General features: G+C 40.2%; 1 protein-coding gene across 1 annotated transcript in view; it reads right to left on the reverse strand.

Annotated features, from left to right (window-relative positions):
* The window catches only part of nyap2a (neuronal tyrosine-phosphorylated phosphoinositide-3-kinase adaptor 2a), a 221,739-nt gene that overhangs the window by 42,571 nt on the left and 156,735 nt on the right, over positions 1-22,433 (reverse strand). The window contains exons 5-6 of the mRNA XM_072254522.1: positions 20,325-20,546; positions 12,360-12,463 (exon numbers count right to left, since the gene is read on the reverse strand). Of these exons, the coding sequence (XP_072110623.1) occupies positions 12,360-12,463; positions 20,325-20,546 (326 nt within the window). The remainder of the gene's footprint in view (positions 1-12,359; positions 12,464-20,324; positions 20,547-22,433) is intronic.

The raw sequence follows: 22,433 nt of genomic DNA on the forward strand, positions 1-22,433 counted from the left end.
CTGGGTGAGGCTAGAACTAAGGGTCATAGGTTTAGGATGAAAGATGAATTATTCACGGGGAATCCAAGGGGGAGCTTTTTCACTCAGCGGGTGGTGTGAGTGTGGGGTGAGCTGCCAGTGGAAGCAGTTGATGTGGGTCTGATTGTGACGTTTAAGAAAAGTTAGGATAGGTACATGAATGAAGGATGTATGGAAGGCTATGGTCTGTGCAAGTCGGAGGGACTTGCAGGAGAGCAGGGTAGCATGGACTAGATAGGCAGAAAGGCCTGTGCATGTACTCTAGTGCTCTATGATTCCATAATTCTGTGCCTTTGATGTTTTACAAAAGACTCCGCACATTTTCAATCATGATATATTATATGTGAAGTTACCATTACTGGGGAGAAGGTTCTTGGGAAACTGAAAGGTCTGAAGGTTGATAAATCACCTGGACCAGATGGTGTACAACCTAGGATTCTGAAAGAGGTGGCTGAAGAGATTGTGGAGACATGAATAATGATCTTTCAAGAATCACTTGATTCTGAAATAGTTCCGGGGGACTGGACAATTGCAAATGTCACTCCACTCTTTAAGAAGGAAGGAAGATAAAAGAAAGGAAATTATAGGTCAGTTAGCCTAACCTCAGTGGTTGGGAAAGTGTTGGAGTCTATTATTAACCATAAGGTTTCGGGGTACTTGGAGACTAATGATAAAATGAGTCAAAGTCAGCATGGTTTCTGTAAAGGATAAGCTTGTCTGACAAATCTGTTAGAGTTCTTTGAGGAAGTAACAAGCAGGGTGGACAAAGGAGAGGCAGTGGGTGTCACTTGCTTGGATTTTCAGAAGGTACTTGATAAGGTGCCGCACATAAGGCTGCTTAACAAGATAAAATTCTAAGGTGTTACAGGAAAGACATTGGCACTGATAGAGGAATGGCTGACTGGCAGGATGCGGTGAGTGGGAATAAAAGGGGCCTTTTCTGGTTGGCTGCCGATGACTAGTGGTGTTTCCCAGGGGTCAGTATTGGGACCGCTACTTTTCACATTGTTTGTCAATGATTTGGATAATGGAATTGATGACTTTGTGGCAAAGTTTGCAGATGATATGAAGATAGGTGGAAGGGTAGGTAGTGCTGAGGAAGCAATGCGATTGCTGCAGGAATTAGACAATGGAAGAATGGGCAAAAAAGTGGCAGATGGAATACAATGTTGGGAAATGGACCAATAGTGTGGACTATTAGCTAAATGAGGTGAAGATTCAAACATCAGAGGTATAGAGGGACTTAGGAGTCCTCGTGCAAGACTCCCAAAGAAGGTTAATTTGCAGGTTGAGTCTGTAGTAAAGAAGGCAAATGTAACATTGCCATTTATTTCAAGGGGAATAGAACATAAAAGCAAGGAGATAATGTTAAGGCTTTATAAGACAGTACTCAGGCTGCACTTGGAATATTGTCAGCAGTTTTGGGCCTCATATCTCAGAAAGGATGTGTTGTCTTTGGGGAGGAGGTTCACAAGGATGATTCCAGGAATGAAGGGGTTAACATATGAGGAATGTTTGGTACCTTTGAGCCTGTACTCAATGGAATTTAGAAGAATATGGGGGGGGGGGGGGGGGAATCTCATTGAAACTTACCAGATGTTGAAAGGACTAGATAGGGTGGATGTGGAAAGGGTATTTCCTATGGTTGGGGTATCCAGGGCACAGCCTCAAAATTGAGAGGGTAACCTTTTAGAACAGAGGTAAGGAGGAATTTTTTTTTAGCCAGAGAGCAGTGAATCTGTGGAATGTTCTTCCACATTTGCAGTGGAGGCCGTTCAAGGGTATATTTAAAGCAAAAGTTGATAGTTTCCTGATCAAAAGATATGGCGAGAAGGCAGGTGTATGGGGTTGGGTGGGATCTGGGATTAGGCATGATGGAATAGCGGAGCATATTTGATGGGCTGAATGGCTTAATTCTGCTTCTATGTCTTATGGTCTTATGGTCAAAATAACAAGCAGGATAGACAAAGGAGATTTAGTTGATGTAGTGTACTTGGATTTTCAGAAAGCCTTTGACAAGATCCCACACATGAGACTGCTTAACAAGCTATGAGCCCGTGGTATTACAGGAAAGATTCTAACATGGATAAAGCAGTGGTTTATTGGCAGGAGGAAAAGAGAGGGAATAAGGGAGCCTTTTCTGGTTGGTTGCCGGTGACTAGTGGTGTTTTGCTGGTGTCTGTTGGAACTGATTCTGTTTTCATTATATGTTAATAATTTGAGTGATGGAATTAATGGCTTTGTTGCAAGGTTTACAGACAATGTGAAGACAGGAGGAGGGGCATGTAGCTTTGAGGAAGTAGAAAGGGTACAGAAGAACTCAGACAGATTAGGAGAATGGGCGAATAAGTAGCAGATGGAATACAGTGTTGGGAAGTGTATGGTCATGCACTTTGGTAGGAGAAATGAAAGGGTTGACTATTTTCTAAGTGGAGAAAAAATATAAAAATCTAAGGTGCAAAGGGACTTGGGAGTCCTTGTGCAGGATTCCCTAAATATTAATTTGCAGGTGGAGTCTGTGGTGAGGAAGGCAAATGTTATATTAGCATAATTTTCAAGAGGACTAGAATAAAAAAGCAAGGATGTAATGTTGAGACTGGTGAGGCCTCACTTGGAGTATTGTAAGCATTTGTGGGCCCCTTATCTTAGAAAGAATGTGCTGATAGTGGTGAGGGTTCAAAAGAGGTTCACGCAAATGATTCCAGGATTAAACAGCTTGTTAAATGAAGACCCTTTGATGGCTCTGGGCCTGTATTCAATGGAATTCACAAGCATGAGGGATGACCTCATTGAAACCTATCAAGTGGTGAAAGGTCTTGATAGAATGGATGTGGAGAGGATGTTTCCTGTGGTGGGAGAGTCTCAGAATCGAGGGCGTCCATTTAGAATGGAGATGAGTTGGAATTTCTTTAGCCAGATAGTGGTGAATCTGTGGAATTCACTGCCACAGGGAGCTGTGGAGGCCAAGTCTTTATGTATATTTAAGGCAGAGGTTGATAGATTCGTTATTGGTCAGGGCATGAAGGGATACAGGGAGAAAGCAGGAGATTGGGGCTGAGAGGAAAATTGGATCAGCCATGATGAAATGGTGAAGCAGACTTAATGGGCCTGATGGCCTAATACTGCTCCTGTATTTTATGGTCTTACAGTCTATATTGTCTGCTGTATATACCTGGTAGTTTCTACATTCCTTGGACAAATCATGGCCTCAAAGCACATGCCAGCAGTGATGACTGGAAGGGCAGGGAGAGGAGGGTGGTTGTTGACCAGAGGAAATCTGATTCAACAGTTTTGATTGCCGGTTAAGGTATAGAGGTGAGTGACGTGATAGGGAAATTATTAGGGCATCAGGTCCAATTGTGAAGATGGTTGGCTGTGGAGTTATGAAGGGTAATCAATGATTCTGAGTGGAGTAGGTTAGTGTTGGACCTTGGGAGATGGGTGACTGGAGAACAGGATGGTTATGATGGCCTAATACTGCTCCTGTATTTTATGGTCTTACAGTCTATATTGTCTGCTGTATATACCTGGTAGTTTCTACATTCCTTGGACAAATCATGGCCTCAAAGCACATGCCAGCAGTGATGACTGGAAGGGCAGGGAGAGGAGGGTGGTTGTTGACCAGAGGAAATCTGATTCAACAGTTTTGATTGCCGGTTAAGGTATAGAGGTGAGTGACGTGATAGGGAAATTATTAGGGCATCAGGTCCAATTGTGAAGATGGTTGGCTGTGGAGTTATGAAGGGTAATCAATGATTCTGAGTGGGGTAGGTTAGTGTTGGACCTTGGGAGATGGGTGACTGGAGAACAGGATGGTTATGAGGTGGAGGGGTGATGGTGAGATCTGAGGTGTTAGCCCACTCAGCACTGGGGCAAGTTTAGAGGGAGGGAGTAGTGGTCAGCTGCTGTTGAGCAGAGGTGTTTAGAAGTCTGGGCTTGATGTGTTGGCATCATTTCATGCAAGGTAAGGTTTAACAGGTTTAGAGGGACTAAATGGAAGAATCTTTTCATTTAGAAGTTGGTTGACATCATATGTACACATACTAGGGGCTTGTGAAGGCAGAGTGATTTTCAATGCTTAAGTACATGAATATAGAATGCTAATGACCAAATGTCGGAAAATGGGATTGGTATAGATGAGTCTTAATGGTTGGCATGTACATGATGGGTTGAAGGGCCCATTTCTGTGCTATCTGATTCAATGACTCTATAAGGTTGGACTTAAGCACAAAAATAAGCATGTAGAAGTCATTTCCAGTGCAGTATTAATAAAACACTGCTTTCTGGATACAGTATAGCCACATGTCACATGCCAAATGGGCCTTTATAAATAGGCATGTTGCTCACATGTGCGTGAAGTGTGCAGAACCGTCAAATCCCACTATGGCAACTAAGGAATTGCCATGAGCCATGTCTTCAGTGGGTAGGATCTTGTGGAGTTTGTCACCTACTGCTGTGCAGAGAGATTTTTCAGATGTGTTGTTGGGTGGTGTGTGTTGTTTCATAGGGCAAAACCTTAAATTGCAAGTTGTTCCCAGAAAGATGTGATTAAATTAGGTGTGCAGCATTCCAAAAGGAAAGCTGCACAATAAATGTGGTAGTCATGGGATCAGCACAAGAGTAAAACTCTGTTAGAAGTACCTGAACAAGCTTCAGTCACTGTGTTAAATGCAGCAAAATAAAATTGCAGCAGCTATTTTATCACTTACCAATTGATTTGGATCCAGTTGCATTGAAGAGGAGAAGCATAAGGGAATCTAACCTCTTTATTCCAGGAATGCTTAATTTAAATTCCTCACTTGCCATAGTGGGATTGAAGTTTATGACTCCAGATCAATAGCCCTGAACTCTGGATAGAAGTTCTTAAGCACTGCACTAATGTATCAGACCACCACACATCCTGACATCCAAATTGTGCCAGGCTTCTCCAAAACAATCCACACAATGAAAGTTTTGTTTTAAAGCTATTTTTAATATGTCATCTGTCAGCCTGTCTTTTATTTATTGCATTTAGCTCACATATGTGTGAAATTGTGTCATATCATGAGCCATGTGGATAACTTTTCCTGGAAGTTAGTCAGCTATTGATGTGTCATAATGGCTCAAGCAGAACTAGCAAAGCAGATCTCCACAGGACCAAGTCTTCATTGCCAAGATTTCATCCACAACCACTAATGCTGAACAGAACAGAAATGTCAGGTGTCAGGCTGTTGCATTTTCTTATCACATTCTTTTCACTGAAGTAAGAGTGCAAGGTACTAATGTGACTATACATCAGGCTTGGTGCTACTGACCATGAAGGAATTGCTAAGAAACAAATAGTTCCCCATGGTAGGCTCATTTAGAAGGCCAAAAGGCTTAGAATCCAGAGAAACTTTGCTACATGGATTCAGAATGGGCTTGCCCAGGAAGGCAGATGGTGGTAGTAGATTGAGCGTATTCTGCCTGGAGGTCGGTGACCAGTGGTGTTCCGCAAGGACCTGTGTTTGGACTCCTGCCCTTTGTCATTTTTGTAATTAGCTTGCCTGAGGAGGTGGAAGGGTGAAGTTTGCAGATGACACCAAGTTTGGTGGTGTTGTGGATAGTGCAGAAGGCTGTCATAAGTTACAAAGGGGCATTGACAATATGCAGAGCCTAGATGAGTAGTGGCAGATGGAGTTCAATTCAGAAAAGGGCGAAGTGATTCACTTTGGAAGGTCGAACTTGAAGGCAGAAGGCAGGAGGCAGGATTAATAGCAGGATTCTAAAAGTGTGGAGGAAAAGAAGGATGTAGTGGTTCTCATCCACAGATCCCTCAAAGTTGTCCCGCAAGTTGATAGGGTAGTTAAGGAAGCATACGGTGTGTTGGCCGTCATTAATCAGGGATTCAAATTCAAGAGCCATGAGGGAAGGTTGCACCTCTATAAAACCCTGGGTAGGCCACACCAATAATATTGAGTTCAGTTCTGGTCTCATCTAATGTATTCACCTCATTATAGGAAGGATGTGGAAGCTTTAGAGAGAGTGTAGAGCAGATTTACTAGAAAGCTGTCTGGATTGGAGAACATGTCTTATAAGGATAGTTTGAAAGAACTAGGGCTTTTCTCTTTGGAGGGAAGGAGGATGAGAGGTGTCTTGGTAGATGTGTGCAAAATGATAAAAACCATAGATCAATTGGACAGCCAGAGACATTGTCCCCAGGTGGAAATGGTTAATATGAGGGGGCATAACTTTAAGGTGTTGGGGGGAAAGTATAGAGGGGATGTTAGAGGCAGGTTTTTATACGGAGCGGTGGGTGAGTGGTATGTGCTGCCAGAGGTGGTGGTGGAGACTGGTACATTAGGGACACTTAGAAGATCTTAGATAGGCACATGGATGAAAGAAAAAGGGAGGGCTATGTCTGAGGGAAGGGTTAGATTGCTCTTGGAGTAGGTGAATGGGTGGGCACAACGCTATGACCCTAAGGGCTGTACAGTGCTGTATTGTTCTATAATCTATATCTTATAATTGCTAGCAATCCACTCGTCGTTGACCTGCATGGCATAAGACCATAAAACCATAAGACAAAGGAGCAGAAGTAGGCCATTCGGCCCATCGAGTCTGCTCCGCCATTTTATCATGAGCTGATCCATTTTCTCCTATTTAGTCCCACTGCCCCGCCTTCTCACCATAACCTTTGATGCCCTGGCTACTCAGATACCTATCAATCTCTGCCTTAAATACGCCCAATGACTTGGCCTCCACTGCTGCTCGTGGCAACAAATTCCATAGATTCACCATCCTCTGACTAAAAAAATTTCTTCGCATTTCTGTTCTGAAAGGGCGCCCTTCAATCCTGAAGTCATGCCCTCTCATACTAGACTCCCCCATCATGGGAAACAACTTTGCCACATCCACTCTGTCCATGCCTTTTAACATTCGAAATATTTCTATGAGGTCTCCCCTCATTCTTCTAAACTCCAAGGAGTACAGTCCAAGAGCGGACAAACGTTCCTCATATGTTAACCCTCTCATTCCCGGAATCATTCTCATGAATCTTCTCTGTACCCTCTCCAACGTCAGCACATTCTTTCTTAAATAAGGAGACCAAAACTGCCCACAGTACTCCAAGTGAGGTCTCACCAGCACCTTATAGAGCCTCAACATCACAGCCCTGCTCCTATACTCTATTCTTCTAGAAATGAATGCCAACATTGCATTCGCCTTCTTCACTGCTGACTCAACCTGGAGGTTAACTTTAAGGGAATCCTGTACGAGGACTCCCAAGTCCCGTTGCATCTCAGAACTTTGAATTCTTTCCCCATTTAAATAATAGTCTGCCCATTTATTTTTTCTGCCGAAGTGCATAACCATACACTTTCCAACATTATACTTCATTTGCCACTTCTCTGCCCATTCTTCCAATCTATCCAAGTCTCTCTGCAGACTCTCCATTTCCTCAGCACTACCGGCCCCTCTACCTATCTTCGTATTGTCAGCAAACTTAGCCACAAAGCCATCTATTCCATAATCCAAATCGTTGATGTACAATGTAAAAAGAAGCGGCCCCAACACTGATCCCTGTGGAACACCACTGGTAACCGGCAGCCAACCAGAATAGGATCCCTTTATTCCCACTCTCTGTTTTCTGCCAATCAGCCAACACTCTATCCACGTATGTAACTTTCCTGTAATTCTATGGGCTCTTATCTTGTTAAGCCGCCTCATGTGTGGCACCTTGTCAAAGGCCTTCTGAAAATCCAAATATACAACACCCGCTGCATCTCCCTTGTCTAGCCTACTGGCAATTTCCTCAAAAAATTGTAATAGGTTTGTCAGGCAGGATTTTCCTTTAAGGAATCCATGCTGAGTTCTGCCTATCTTGTCATATGCCTCCAGGTACTCTGTAACCTCATCCTTGACAATCGACTCCAACAACTTCCCAACCACAGACGTCAAGCTAACAGGTCTATAATTTCCTTTTTGCTTCCTTGCCCCCTTCTTAAATAGCGGAGTGACATTTGCAATCTTCCAGTCTTCCGGAACCATGCCAGAATCTATCGACTTTTGAAAGATCATCGCTAATGCCTCCGCAATCTCCACAGCTACTTCCTTCAGAACACGAGGGTGCATTCCATCTGGTCCAGGAGATTTATCGACCTTTAGCCTATTCAGCTTCCTGAGTACTTTCTCTGTCGTAATTGTGACTGCGCACACTTCTCTTCCCTGCCACCCTTGAGTGTCCGGTATCCTGCTGTCTTCCTCAGTGAAGACTGATGCAAAATACTTGTTCAGTTCCTCTGCCATCTCCTCATCTCCCATTATAATTTCTCCAGTATCATTTTCTATCGGTCCTATATCTACTCTCACCTGTCTTTTACTCTTTATATACTTGAAAAAGCTTTTAGTATCCTCTTTGATATTATTTGCTAGTTTCCTTTCATAGTTAATCTTTTCTCTCTTAATGACCTTCTTGGTTTCCTTCTGTAAGGTTTTAAAAACTTCCCAATCCTCTGTCTTCCCACTAATTTTTGCTTCCTTGTATGCCCTCTCCTTTGCTTTAACTTTGGCTTTGACTTCTCTTGTCAACCACGGTTGCATCCTTTTTCCACTCGCATGATTCAGAGTTTATGTTTACACTGAAAGTTACAGAGGAAGACCATGTTGACATTCAGCACTCCTCTGGCAATATGCAGACGTCCATTAATGAGCAGTGTTAATGAGGAAACTTGGAAACCCCATCAATCCACGTGCTGCTATTCTGATTGTCTGGCAGAAGTGAGTGCAGCTCTCTTGGAAGAGAGAGCGCTAATGGGAAATGGTCAAAAGCCAAAGTAGAAAGGCTGCAACTAGATCTGGGTCAGAATCAAATGTATATGCAGAAGGAAAATCATTATCATGATTAGCTTGCAGTCACTTGCAATGCAGTTGCTTCTCTGAAATGAAGTTGCAATTGTAGCTGCAACAAATATGAGATTTAAGAGAGGGCATCTTTATTGTCATTGATGTAATTGAAAACAGATCAATAGAATTTTGGATATTAGTGGAAATGGAGGTAACACAGGAAAATGGAGCTGAGATGGAAGATTAGCGGTGATGCCGATAAATAGTGAAGCTGGGTTCAAGAGCTAAAAGTCCTGCTTCTGCTCCCATTTGCAACATGTTTTATTTAAGTACAGGTGTCTCTCTTATGGTTTGTCACTGAAGAAAATAGGTCTCCTGTACTGCAACTTTTCTACTCTTCATGCTGACTCCTTTTTCTCTCAACTGTCATGTAAAAGAAATCCCTATTATTGCATTTCTGTCTGAGGAACAAGTGGTTTCCAAAGTCAGAAACTTCCTTCAGCAGCTGCCTTACCACTCTTTATAGGAATTTCCAACTGAATCAATCCTAGAAGAATACTAACCATTTGGTCAAATCATCCAGTTCTTTTTGTGTACAGAAACCCTCTGTTAACCAGGGAGACTTTTGGAGATGCTGGTCTGGCAGATATTCTGGATAATTTGATGTTATTAACATTGTAACATGCTGTCAAATCACCTTTTTATAGAGTAGATGTTAACCAATTGCATTTTCCTAGCAAACCAGTGAATTTCAAGGGCGCATGAGAATGGGGCTTCAGTGTCGTTCATAGCATGGCAGCAGATCCTGCAGCGTAACTCTTCTATGTCAGCATGCTGGTCCCATTTGCCTGTGTTTGGTCCATATTCCCCTTAACCTCCCTTTCTTATCCACGTACCTGTCCAAATGGCTTTTAGTTGTCGTAATTGTACCTGCCTCTACCACTTCCCCTGGCAGCTCATTCCATGTACTCACCACCCTCCATAAGAAAAAATTCCCCTCAGGCTCTCTTTTAGTCTTTCCGCTCTCACCTTAAATCTATGTCCTCCTGTTTACGAGACCTCCACCCTATCTATGCATCATGTAGTTTTATAACGTCATGGCTCACCCACCTTTATTCCAGAGCAAAACAGTACCTATCCAATTTTTCCAGTTTAGTGAGGAACACAGGCACCAGGATCTAGTCAGTTTAAAGGAAGCAGAGAAACTAAATTCCCCCTCACTGGTGCGTTATGTGCAGGAATGAGCAAAAGTAAGCCAGAAGATGAGCCTTTGGAATTTCTGAATGTGGAGTTTTACTACAGACATGAAAGACTGTAGATGCCAGAATGTGGGGCAACACACAAAAAGATGGAGGGTCAGGCAACATAAAAGGTGGGAAAAGGACAGGTGATGCTTTGGGATAAAACTCTTCATCTGATCTGGAATTTTACTGATTATGAATATGGGATTAGGGATAAGGATGGAATCTTTCCTATTGCTTATTATGTGTACTGCCGTGCATCTTTAAGTGGAAGTGTTTGCTGGAGAAGAGGCCTTCAGAAAGGCATCTAATTAGCACTGAACCATGTTCTATATTCTATATAATGTTCTATAGAAATTAGCACTATTCTTCACATTTCCAAAGCAGTATCAGTTTGCATACACTCATGCCCACATTGGTAAGGCATGTATTAATTATGAGTACATCACAGATCCTAATCAAACCAACAGATGTGCCCCACCCACTCTAGTTTTGTGTCCTATTTGCTCAGTTGTAAAATTGCAATTAAGAGCCCATTGTAAACGGGGTACTATGCTTTGGTTGAATGTCTTGCTTGGTAAGGATAGTTGAGTGGCCATCTTAAAATCTTCTCTTTCCCATGCTCCGCTATACTCTTTCAGTCTGATCAGATGCTAGGAGAGATTTTCCACTTGCTACTCAGCATAAAACTGGTACTTTAGCTTATGCTACAGAAACCACCAGATTTCCATTTACACTGAGGCTACCAACTCCTTTGGTGATAGCTTGATAGATATTTTATGAAAAGGAAACTCAAGGAGAACAGAGACTGGAAAATGCAATTCAATCATGGTTTGTGGAAAGAAAGCAAGGCTGAAAATCAGTTATAAGGATGCCTGAAACTTAGGAGGCATATTGATTCAATGTTGTTAAGTCCCCAGGAACAAGTTCCTTCATGTATACGATAATCTCAAAAAATATAAACAAACACCCTTTCTTTATTTCTTTTCAAAATGATTTTGATTACTTACCATTTCTGGCATGTATTCTCCAGTGGATGGACTATTTTTTCGATTTATTAACTTTGGCACTGTATGACTGATCAAAGGGATTTAAAGGATTTTCCTCTTAAACCCAATTGATAATTTTCCACTGAATTCAATTCAGTCACATTTATTCATATAGCGTATGTATCTGCCTTTGGGTTGTCACAAGGACATTAAAAAAGATTGTGCATTGGTTGCTAACCCCATTTGTATCTGGTCCCTGACTGTCAAAGTGCATGTATTCAACTTGAACATTCACTATAAAGAGATCAAATGTCAAAAAACAATGTGACATTTTACAGTAAGTACAGTACACTGTAAAATTTGTAATGTGACTGAATCAATCAGATCACATTATTGTTACTTGGGTTCCTGTATTTTTAATTATTGTTTAAGATATTGAGTCTCATAATATCAAATGTTGTCTTAAGCATAAGACAAACTGTTTTACTAAATGGATTCATAAACTTTGCTAAAAGTTTTACTAATACCTTTGGGGCCAGAGGCCAGCTCTGATATCCTGTTTGCTTTTGTGAGTAAAATATATTTGAACACTTAGTCACAGAATGTGTGTTGTAATAACCAAGAGTTTGTTCATTATATTGTTCTCATTGAAGTCCCATCAGTTTCCTGGAATATTTTCTATTTAACGACCTTTAACAGGTAACCCAACAATATATTAATTACAATAACTTTCAGAGCTCCCAACTCCTTTTGTGAGATGTCCGTTGCAGTTTTAATTAAGACAATGTACACAAAATGTGATGTGATCACAAAAAGAATAGACACACATCAAAACGACCAAGAAACAACAACAAAGAAGATCGACTGCACTAAAAGATGTACAAGTTAGCAACAAAACAGCACAGCACTGCAAGTCTTTATGACAACACAGTGAAGAAAAAAATGTACACCAGCAAAGAGAGATCGGAGACATTTTTTATCAGATTTGTTCATTTTAAAGATATACAAATCTGCTAAAACACACATAAAACAATGAAGAAGTCAGAAAAGTCTATATATTTATGTATGTAGAGTACATCTTGTTCACAGTCAGATATTACAGGATGATATTTTTTTCTCTGTTTATAAAAAAAAGACTGAAAGATGTGCCACATGGTGTGTCCTGCCTTTTGAAAACCTACTTCTGCCAATGATTGACACAGAGGGAGACAGCGACAAGCTGGCAATACAATGAATGACAGACATGTGACAATTTTTGTTTTTGGCATGTTGAACCATGAGGTCACTCTGGACTGGCTAGCGATGGTACCTGGCTCTGTTGCAGCTCGCCGGACTGCCTGAGAGGGCTGACTGACGGAGGAGGCACACCTGAAGTTGAAGCAGATCGGCCCAGCTTGCAGCTCGTCTTTGACTCTGTAAGAGTAAAGATGGATTAGAAAAGAAGTGAGTGCTCACAGCTGTCGCTGATGAAAGCTGCTTTATGCGATCTCTCTTCTTGTCTGTGGTTCACTCTTGCCTCTGTGTTCACGAGGCTCAAGGTCCATGTCCCACAGTCTAAAGGCTTGACATCAAAAGGTATCAAATGTGAAAGACGAAATTAAGCCATTTTTAACCCCATGTTATAGAAGAATAGAGAAGTATAAAAATTAGGAGCAGGAGAGGCCTCTTCTTGGGCCTGTTCCATCATTCATGACCAATCATCCAAATTTAGCTTACCTCCTCATTCCCCCACTCCATCCAATGATTTATCCAGCTCTGGGAACAATAATAGTTTTGAATAAGAAGAAGTGATTCCAAAGAAACATTCATGTGATTAATGCACCTCAGAAGTTCCCAATACTGCACAGACACTTTATATTTTCTGGTAGAATCACAGATAAATACATGCATGGAAACAGACCCTTAGGCTGTCAATGGGATCACTTTCTCCTACCTACTACCCTACTGGATTAGCATTTAACTTTCATAGGTGACGAACAGAAGGAAGGCATTCATATACAGGATGCAATCTGATGCTGACATCACTGAAATTTATGTATAACTTTTTTGCAAGTTTTACAGACCAAAGTTTAACACAGAAATATAATCTTAAAACAAACGTATCAACAAGGTTATAAAAATTAGCTTGAATATTTTGAAGCTCATAATGTCCAGTTTTTACTAACAATTGTCATGAGCCCTGTGGGCCTGTGCACCTGTAATTGTTAATTGTTGTCTTATCCAGAGTCGTTAGGAGATTCCCAGAGCTCCATTGGCTAGGGAATAAACCTAAAAACATCCCTTTGTTCAGTGCCAATATTTCCCAAAACGCAGGTAGTCCATACAGTCCCAACACCTAAACAAAAACACACAAAATACATGAAGGCATTGATCAAAAGCAACCCTCAAATTCCAGCCTGTTATTTTTCCCAGGGTGGGTGTGGTTGTTCCAATCAAACTGAGTGGAAACAGGTGAGTTGTAGAGTTACAGAAAGGTTATAGTATAAAACTATTCAGTCCATCAAGTCTGTGCCAGCATTATGTTAGTGTAACCTTGGTCCTGATCCCTCCCTTCTCATCATATCCTATAATTATTTTTCTTACAACTATATATAAAATTCTCATTTCAGTGAATCTGCCTCACCTATTTTCACCGCTTCATGGGTCTTGTGTCTTGTAAATTAATCCCACTGTATCATTCTGACTAGATGGTGGTAGAAAGACATTCCTGAAAGTTCAATGGCACATTGACTCTACCGTTTCTTAACCCAACCCAATTGGATTCTGTCTTTTGTTACACCAGGTTGTCCTCTCTTTAGCACTGTACTATTCACCTTGATGTAACACTGTTCTGTTCACCTGGACTAATATTGCCTCTCTCATCTTTTTCTTTCCTTTCATACCTTTCCTGAGTATTGTATATCAGGAATTCTTGGTCTTCTTCCTGACAAATCTTGTCTACTGGAGCTTTGGTGCTACTGTAAATATTGATCAAGTCTCAACAAAAATCTGTTTCCTGCTGGGAGCAGAATAATATTAGCAATATTTTGCTAGTAATACAATTTAGTAACACTAAATAGAATTAGCAAAATTTGCAACATTATGAGCTTCAGTTTTGTTTATTATGTAATTATAAAATGGGCCAAAACCCAATCTTTGGCCTTTTTGTAACCTCTCCTTGTATGGTCTGATGTAATCCCATACTATTTTATCCTCTAGTGAAAGTGATCACTCCCAATAGATTGTAACACTTTGCACACATTTTCAATGCCACTGACTGGTGCCTGGTTCAAGCTATCTGGTCCTCCACACCACTGATAAACATCCAAACTAAAACATTGGCTGCAGCCCCAAGCAACTTGTATAGGTCTCAGCTCCCTCAGAACTGGTGCTGATATCTGAAGAATTTAAATCAACAATTCTCCAACCACAAATTTGTCTTTTTTCCCCTCCAGGTTCTGCTCTTTCTTTCCTAAAACAGAGGAAATAATCCAGAAATTACTGCTATCATGGTCCTGACACTTTAAAGTCTGGCTGCACGACTTCACCCATTATTTTATCTGTGCCACGAGTGCAATATCGATAAGAAACTGTTTATTGTTCCTCTCCAGAAGTCTTTGCTGTAGTTTGGCAACATCCTTGGCCCTGACATTATGGAGACAAATGGCATCCTGGAATCATCTCCAGGGCTGTTTGCTTCTCTTATTGCAGAATCTCTTATAATTAATAATGTGTTGAACGTTCTCCCCTCTCCATCCTCTCTACAGCTAAACAACCCTCTGGCACTAAGTCTTGGTCCAGGCTCGTTGGTACTCACTGGTGAGTAAGTGAGTGAACTACCCTCCAAGGTCTCAGGAGATACCAGCCTATGCTTTCCTGTCTGCCTGTACGTCTTTGAATTAAAGAGTGACCACATCCAAAAATGTGCTATCAATTAAACACTCATCATCATGGATACAAAACAGTGACACTTTTCCCTCACAAACTTTGAAACTATAACCTCAGGCTCCTCTAGCTGATGACATTTTCTGAAGCTGTGGCAGAAAGCCTCTACATATTAATTCACAGAACTAAAGCAAATGAAGGAGCTCAGAAATTATAGTTGAGATGACAAAAGGAAAGGGTAGGAAGTTAGAAGCCTCATCTTGGGAACAGATGTGGCGGAGATGAAGGAACTGAGAAAAGGCAATAGCATTATTACAGGAGACAGGATGTGAAGAGGTGCAGTCAAGATGGTCATGGGTGGCACGGTAATGTAGAGGTTAGCACAACGATTTACAGTACAGACGACCTGGGTTCAATTCCTGCTGCCTGTAAGGATTTGGTACGTTCTCCCTGTACCTGCGTGGATTTCCTCTGGGTGCTCTGGTTTCCTCCCACAGTCCAAAGACATGGCCGTCGGTAGGTTAATTGGTCATTGTAAATTGTCCCATGATTAGGCTAGGGTTAAAATGGGGGACTGCTGGGTGGTGCGGCTTGAAAGGCCAGAAGGGCCCATTCTACATCTCAATAAATAAGTAAATAAAATTGGTAGGTTTATAAAAGTTAAAGGGAGACAGTTTGTCTCCAGAGATGGAGAGATCGAGAAAGGGGACAGAGGTGTTAGAAATAAACCAAGTGAATTTAAGGGCAGGATGGAAGTTGGAGACAAAGTTGATGAAATTGATACGCTGATAACGGGCAGGGATTTTAACTGCTGCTTAAATCCTATGATTGATAAGTGCTCAACCAATCAGCAACTTCCAAATCGTTCCTCGTCATTTATTAATTCCTTTTTGATTGATTTTGGGTTGATTGATTTGTGGAGGTATTTCCATCCCCATAACAGAGAATATTCTTTCTTCTCACATGTTTATAAAAAATATTCGAGGATCAATTATATTATAATCGATCCCCGCTTTTTGCCTAGTGTTAAAAATTGTGAATATGACGCTTTTGCTATATCTGATCATGCGCCTCTGAGTTTGTCTTTTGAATTTGATGATGTCATTCTTGCCCGCCCACCATGGCGCATGTCTCAGACATTATTGCAAAACTCTGACTTTGTCAGTTTTATTGAAACCCAGATAAAAGATTTTTTTCTTTTTAATGATATAGGGGGTATGTCCAAATTAATTATATGGGATACATTTAAAGCATTTTTACGTGGTCAGATTATTTCTTATTCAGCTAAACTTAAAAAACAGACTAAAGCAGAATTAGATAGAATTTCAAAACAAATTAAAGATTTAGATAATATCTATGCAATTTCCCCCAGTATTGATTTATTTAAACAAAGCGTGGAACTTCAATCACAATATAACCTGTTATTAACTCATCCCATTGAAGGCTATTTGTTTAAGTTAAAGAGACAATTTTATATGTTTGGAGATAAAAATAATGAACTGCTCGCATCTCAATTAAAAATGGCTGCAGCCAAAAGACAAATCTTGAAAATTCATAGGAAAGATGGTACCTTGGCTCAGGAATATGAAGAAATTAATAAGATTTTTCAAGATTTTTATACTGAACTTTATAAATCTCAATGTCCATTAGATTCCTCTGAAATTAATACTTTTTTACGAAAGATTGCTTTTCCTAAAATCTCGGCTGAGGATCAAAAAACTCTTGATGCTCAAATCACTGAAGCCGAGACTCATAAAGCTATTTTTTCAGTGCAATCTGGTAAGTCGCCAGAACTTGATGGTTATCCTGTAGAATTTTATAAAAAATTTGGAAAGTTGCTTTCTCCGTATATGTTGGAAATGTTTAAGGATACTTTTGTGAAAGGTGACTTACCCTCTACCTTTTATGAGGCTTCTATTTCTTTAATTCTTAAAAAAGATAAAGATCCCACTGACTGTGCTTCATATAGGCCTATTTCATTGCTGAATGTTGGCGCTAAGATTCTGTCAAAGATAATGGCCAATCGGTTGGAGAATATTTTGGGTAAAATTATTTTTAAAGATCAAACAGGCTTTATTAGGGGTCACTATTATTTTTCAAATGTTCGCAGACTATTTAACATTATATATTCATCCTCTTTTAAAACTCCACAATGTGTTGTATCTTTAGATGCTGAAAAAGCGTTCGATCAAGTCAAATGGAAATATTTATTTAATGTTTTAGAGAAATTTGGCTTTGGTGCTAATTTTAATAATTGGATTAAAATGATATATAAAGCTCCTATTGCTACTGTTGTCACTAACAATTGTAGGTCTCCTTTTTTTCAGCTTTCACGGGGGACAACGCAAGGCTGTCAATTAAGTCCTTTGTTGTTTAATTTAATATTAGAACCCCTAGCTATTGCTCTTCGTGAGTCTAAAAATATCCATGGGATTTTTGTGAATGAGTCCATGCATAAGCTCTCTCTTTACGCTGATGATTTATTGGTTTATATATCTAATCCTGACGAACCTATTCCTGCCTTGCTAAAATTATTCAATGAATTTAGAGACTTTTCAGGATATAAAATAAATTTCAGTAAAAGTGAATTGTTTCCTTTAAATGATTCTGTCTCTATATATGATAATACTCCTTTTAAAGTCAAGAATTCTTTTAGATATTTAGATATTATAATTACTAAAAAATATAAGGATCTTTATAAAGCCAACTTTATTCCTTTAGTAGACTCTATGAAGTATTTATTTAGTAGATGGAGTCCACTTACATTTTCACTTGTTGGTCGTATTCATATAGTTAAAATGATGATTTTACCAAAATTGTTATATTTATTTCAGAATATCCCTGTTTTTTTGACAAAGTTTTTTGATCGGATTGATTCTATTATTTTATCTTTTATTTGCAATAATAAAAGACCAAGAATTAGTAAATGTCACTTACAAAAATTGAAAAAGGATGGAGGTCTTGCTTTGCCTAATCTAATAATGTATTATTGGGCTGTTAATGTGTGATACATGTCCTTTTGGTTATATTGGGTTGATAAGAGTGTTCGGCCAATTTGGGTAGACCTGGAACTGAAAGTTGTAAAACAGTTTTAGTTAACCTCGTTATTGGGAGCTGCTTTACCTATACAATTAGCTAAAGTTGCTAATTTAAACCTATATCCTGTGATTAAGTATTCTTTACAAATTTGGCTCCAGTTCCGCAATTGTTTTAATCTTAAAAAATGTAAACTTTGTAGTTTAATTTATCAAAATTACTTTTTTGAGTGATCCAATTCTTTTACTTTGGAAAAATAAAGGTATTAATTCTTTTTTGGATTTATTTAAAGAAGATAGATTGATGTCTTTTGAACAATTAATTGATAAATATTCTTCTTCATACTCACACTTTCTGCAATACCTTCAATTTAGACATTTTTTACAAAAATATTTAAGTACTTTTCCTTACATATTAGAGGCTGACCTGTTAGATGCTATTATGAGTATGAACCTTTCGATCAAGGGTTCTATTGGAAGAATTTATAATTTATTTCAATGGGATAAGCATCCTTTATCTAAGATTAAACAGGATTGGGAAAAGGAACTCAATTTGACTTTTATGATGGAGGATTGGACGTGGATTTTGAAGTTGGTTAACACTTCTTCAATTTGTGCTAGCCATTCATTGATTCAATTTTAAATTGTACATCGTTATCATTTGATGAAGGAGAGACTTTCTAAAATCTTTTCTAATGTTGATAGTTATTGTGATAGATGTAAAACTGAGATAGCTACACTGACACATATGTTTTGGTCTTGTTCTATATTGGAACAGTTCCGGAAGTCAGTTTTTCAACAATTTCTAAAGCACTTAAAATTAATCTACAACCTAATAAATTAACTGTGCTTTTTGGAATAATTCCTCAAAATATTCATGGTATTTCTGTGTCTGACCAACATGTTTTTGCATTTGTTACAAGATAGCTAGGAGGGCCATTTGGTTGAAGTGGAAGGACACATCAGCTCCCACTTTGTCACAATGGTTCTCTCAACTGATGCTATGTCTTAGTTTGGAGAAAATTATAAGTCGCACCTTTGAACCTTTATGTGATTTTGAGAAAAGATGGGGCTCATTTGCTCATTATTATCATTTGAGCTAATTGATAGATTTTTTTCCATGATCTATTTGTAAACTTTTTGGTATATTTTCTTCTCTCGCTGGCAGTTTGATGTTTATTTTTAGAAGTTTTCTGTATGACGCATGGCTCTGGGGTTGTACACCTAATGGGTTTTTTTCCCCACTTTTTCTGCTTAGTAGGTTTTTTTTGTTATCACAATTTTTTTTCAATCTTTAAGATAATGTCTTTTTTGAGACATTGTAAGTGTTGTTACTTCAATGTAGTCGTGTTATTTCTTTTGTATAATATAACAATAAAAAGATTTGAAAAGAAAAGAAATTGATAAGCACAGCATGGGTGTGTGAAGCAGCACTAATGCAGTTGCTAATGGTGCACCAAAAGAGTTGGGGAGCATTACCAATGAAGGCTTGGGACATGGACTGGTCCACATAGACAATGAAAATGCAGGAACAGCTGGGGCCCATGCAGGTGCCCATGACAACCACTTGTGTTTGGAGAAATTGGGAGGAGCTGAATGAGAAATTGTTGAGGGTGAGGACCAGTTCTGTCTAGGCTGAAGAGGGTGGTGGTGAAGGGGAACTGGTTGGGCTGTTGTTGAGAAAGCAGTGAAGAGCTTTAAGGCCTTCTTGAGAGGGGATATAATTGTAGAGGGACTGGATGAAAATGTGGCGGTCAGGGCCCAGGAAACTGAAAGTTATTGAGGAGATCAAAAGCATGTGAAGTGTCAAGGATGTATTGTAAGTGGGAAGGGACTGAACTAAGGGGAATAGAATGGAGTTGAGGTAGATAGACATGAGATCAGTTGGGCAAGAGCTGGTAGAAACAATGGATCTACCAGGACAGTCAGGTTGTGAATCTTGGGTAGGAGGTAGAAACAAGCAGTACAGAGTAAGGGAACTATGAGGTTGGTGACAGTTGATGGGAGATCTCAAGAGTTGATGAGGCCGTGTTACCTGATTGTGTCAAAATTGACCAGTTCTAATGGATGCTCATCCACTTGTAACATTACCTCAGGTTTCTTGCACCAGGGATGCTCCCATACATCATTTTTTAAAAAATCTTCACTTCACCCCATCACAGTTCTCTCCCACTCTCCCCTTCCCCCCAACCAAACAACATGCAGCTTTTCTCAACTCATCCAGTTCGGACAAATGATCCTTGAACTGAAATGTTGACTCTGTTTTACCCTCTGTAGATGTTGCCTGACCTTCTGGCTGTTCCCAGCATTTCCTGTGTTTGCTTTAGTTAAATTCATATTATGGTGAGCACTGGGTTTGGCAATTATTTAGTTACCTTGACGTATGGTGTCTGAACTGTTGTGCCCTGCTAACAGAGTTGGGCTAACTGAGGACCTTCCCATTCGACTGCTCACTGGTGCTGGTGGTCCAGGGCTACCATCCCATTCCTGAGATTTGATTGGTTCTCCTGAAGCACCATGAGCCCCTTTCTCTCGGCTCTCCGCCTTTGGCAATGGTTCAGTGCTGGCGCTCCGCCCCTTTTGGTCCTCTCCTGGTTCTGTAAGAAAAAGTCAAAAATAAAAGTGAGATTCTGAATCATTCCGGCTCCAAAGTCAGAATCAATGTCCAAATTAGAAATAAGAGTCATCGGTAACTCTTCCAGGAGAATGCTGGAGCTGAGATAGCCCAAAATTGCATGTCAGTGTGGGTCAAGACGATATCATCGATGTTACTTCAGTAAGAAATAGCATTGGATTCTGGTAAAATGGCAGCACTCTCAGACACAGTGACCTCTCTGGGTCCAAACAAAGCTGTAACTTTTCATCTTTTATGTCTTTTTCATAGCCTCAAGACCTGGGGGAGTAGATTTAGGACAGAGATGAGGAGAAACTGCTTTTCCCAGAGAGTGGTGAATATATGGAATTCCCTGCCCAATGAAGCAGAGGAGGCCACCTCAGTAAATATATTTAAGACAAGATTTTTGCATAGTAGGGGAATTAAGGGTTATGGGGAAAAGGCAGGGAGGTGGAGATGAGTCCATGGCCAGATCAGCCTTGATCTTATTGAATTCCAGAGCAGGCTTGACGGGCCAGATGGCCGACTCCTGCTCCTATTTCTTATGTTCCTTATGTTCTTTTTCATGACTAAAGGCACTGCTGGATATTAAGAACACCAAGTTCTGCAGCTCCACCCTACTAGCAAGATGCTGGGCAGCGCTGGAGCTGCACTTGTTGCACATCATGTTGCAGCCTACTTCAGCCACCCTCGGAAGAAGATGTCAGAGGCTGCACGCAGATCTAACGGATAGTGTGGGTGATTGTCTTGGACGTTTACAGTTACTCTTCTATAGCTTTGCTAAGTATGCCCACAGGAAGAAGAATCTCATTGTGGTATGTGGTGACATGTATATACTCTGATAATAAAGTTTACTTTGCACTTTGAACTTTTGTTGTGATTGCAAGATGCTGTTGGACTTTGGTAATGTAGAATACAGTGAGTCCGATTCACTGGCTCATTTCGAGACCAACAGTGGGGGAGCTGCATTGCCTTGGTTGTTGCATAGACATGTCTCAGGGTCATCTGGGGCAGCCACCAGAGAAGGAGATGCCAGAGCCGAATGCGTGCTGTTAGATTCCACGCTGGTTCCTCCCATTGTTGTTGCTCTCCAGCGTTCAGTCAGTGAATGACAAGCTGGACTGCATTCATTTGCGACTGTTCTTGTGCAAGATGAGGAACTGCTACGGGCTTGCTTTGCAGAAACATGGCTCCAGGACAACATCCATATCAATCCATAGGCCATGACATTCAAAAACATGGGCTATATTTTTTATATTTTCTTTTGTAGTTGTTTGTTTTTCCGCTATCATAATTATATGTACTGCGTGTGATTGTTTGTATGGTGTTTTGCACCTTGGACCCAGAGGAATGCTATTTCATTTGCTGTATTTATCTGTATAGTTGAATAACAGTTAAACTTGAACTTGAACTTACTGTATTTCCAGAAATCAGCAGATTGTAACCGAATATTCTTCACCAGCTATTTTAGAAAATTACAAGAAGATAAAAAAGTGGGGAAGAAGAACAAATGAAGATGTCATTGAGTTGTACAGTTTTGAAACAGACCCTTTGGCCCACCAAGTCTATGCTGGCAATTAGGCACCTATTAAAGATTAGAGATTGTCTTTATTTATCACCTGTACTTCGAAACATATGGTGAACAGTGTCATTTGCTTCAAATCAAATTAGCAAGGATTGTGCTGGGCATCCCTCAAGTGTTGCCACTCTTCCGATGGTGGCATAGCATGCCGACAACTTACTAATCCTAACCCGTACATCTTTGGAACTTGGGAGTAAAACCGTAGCACCCAGAGGAAACCCCCATGGTCACAGGGAGAACATACAGACAGTGGCGGAAATTGAAACTTGACCTTACTGCTGGCGCTAT

The sequence above is a fragment of the Mobula birostris genome, chromosome 4 (genome assembly GCF_030028105.1).
Source record: "Mobula birostris isolate sMobBir1 chromosome 4, sMobBir1.hap1, whole genome shotgun sequence".
Taxonomy (NCBI): Eukaryota; Metazoa; Chordata; class Chondrichthyes; order Myliobatiformes; family Myliobatidae; genus Mobula; species Mobula birostris.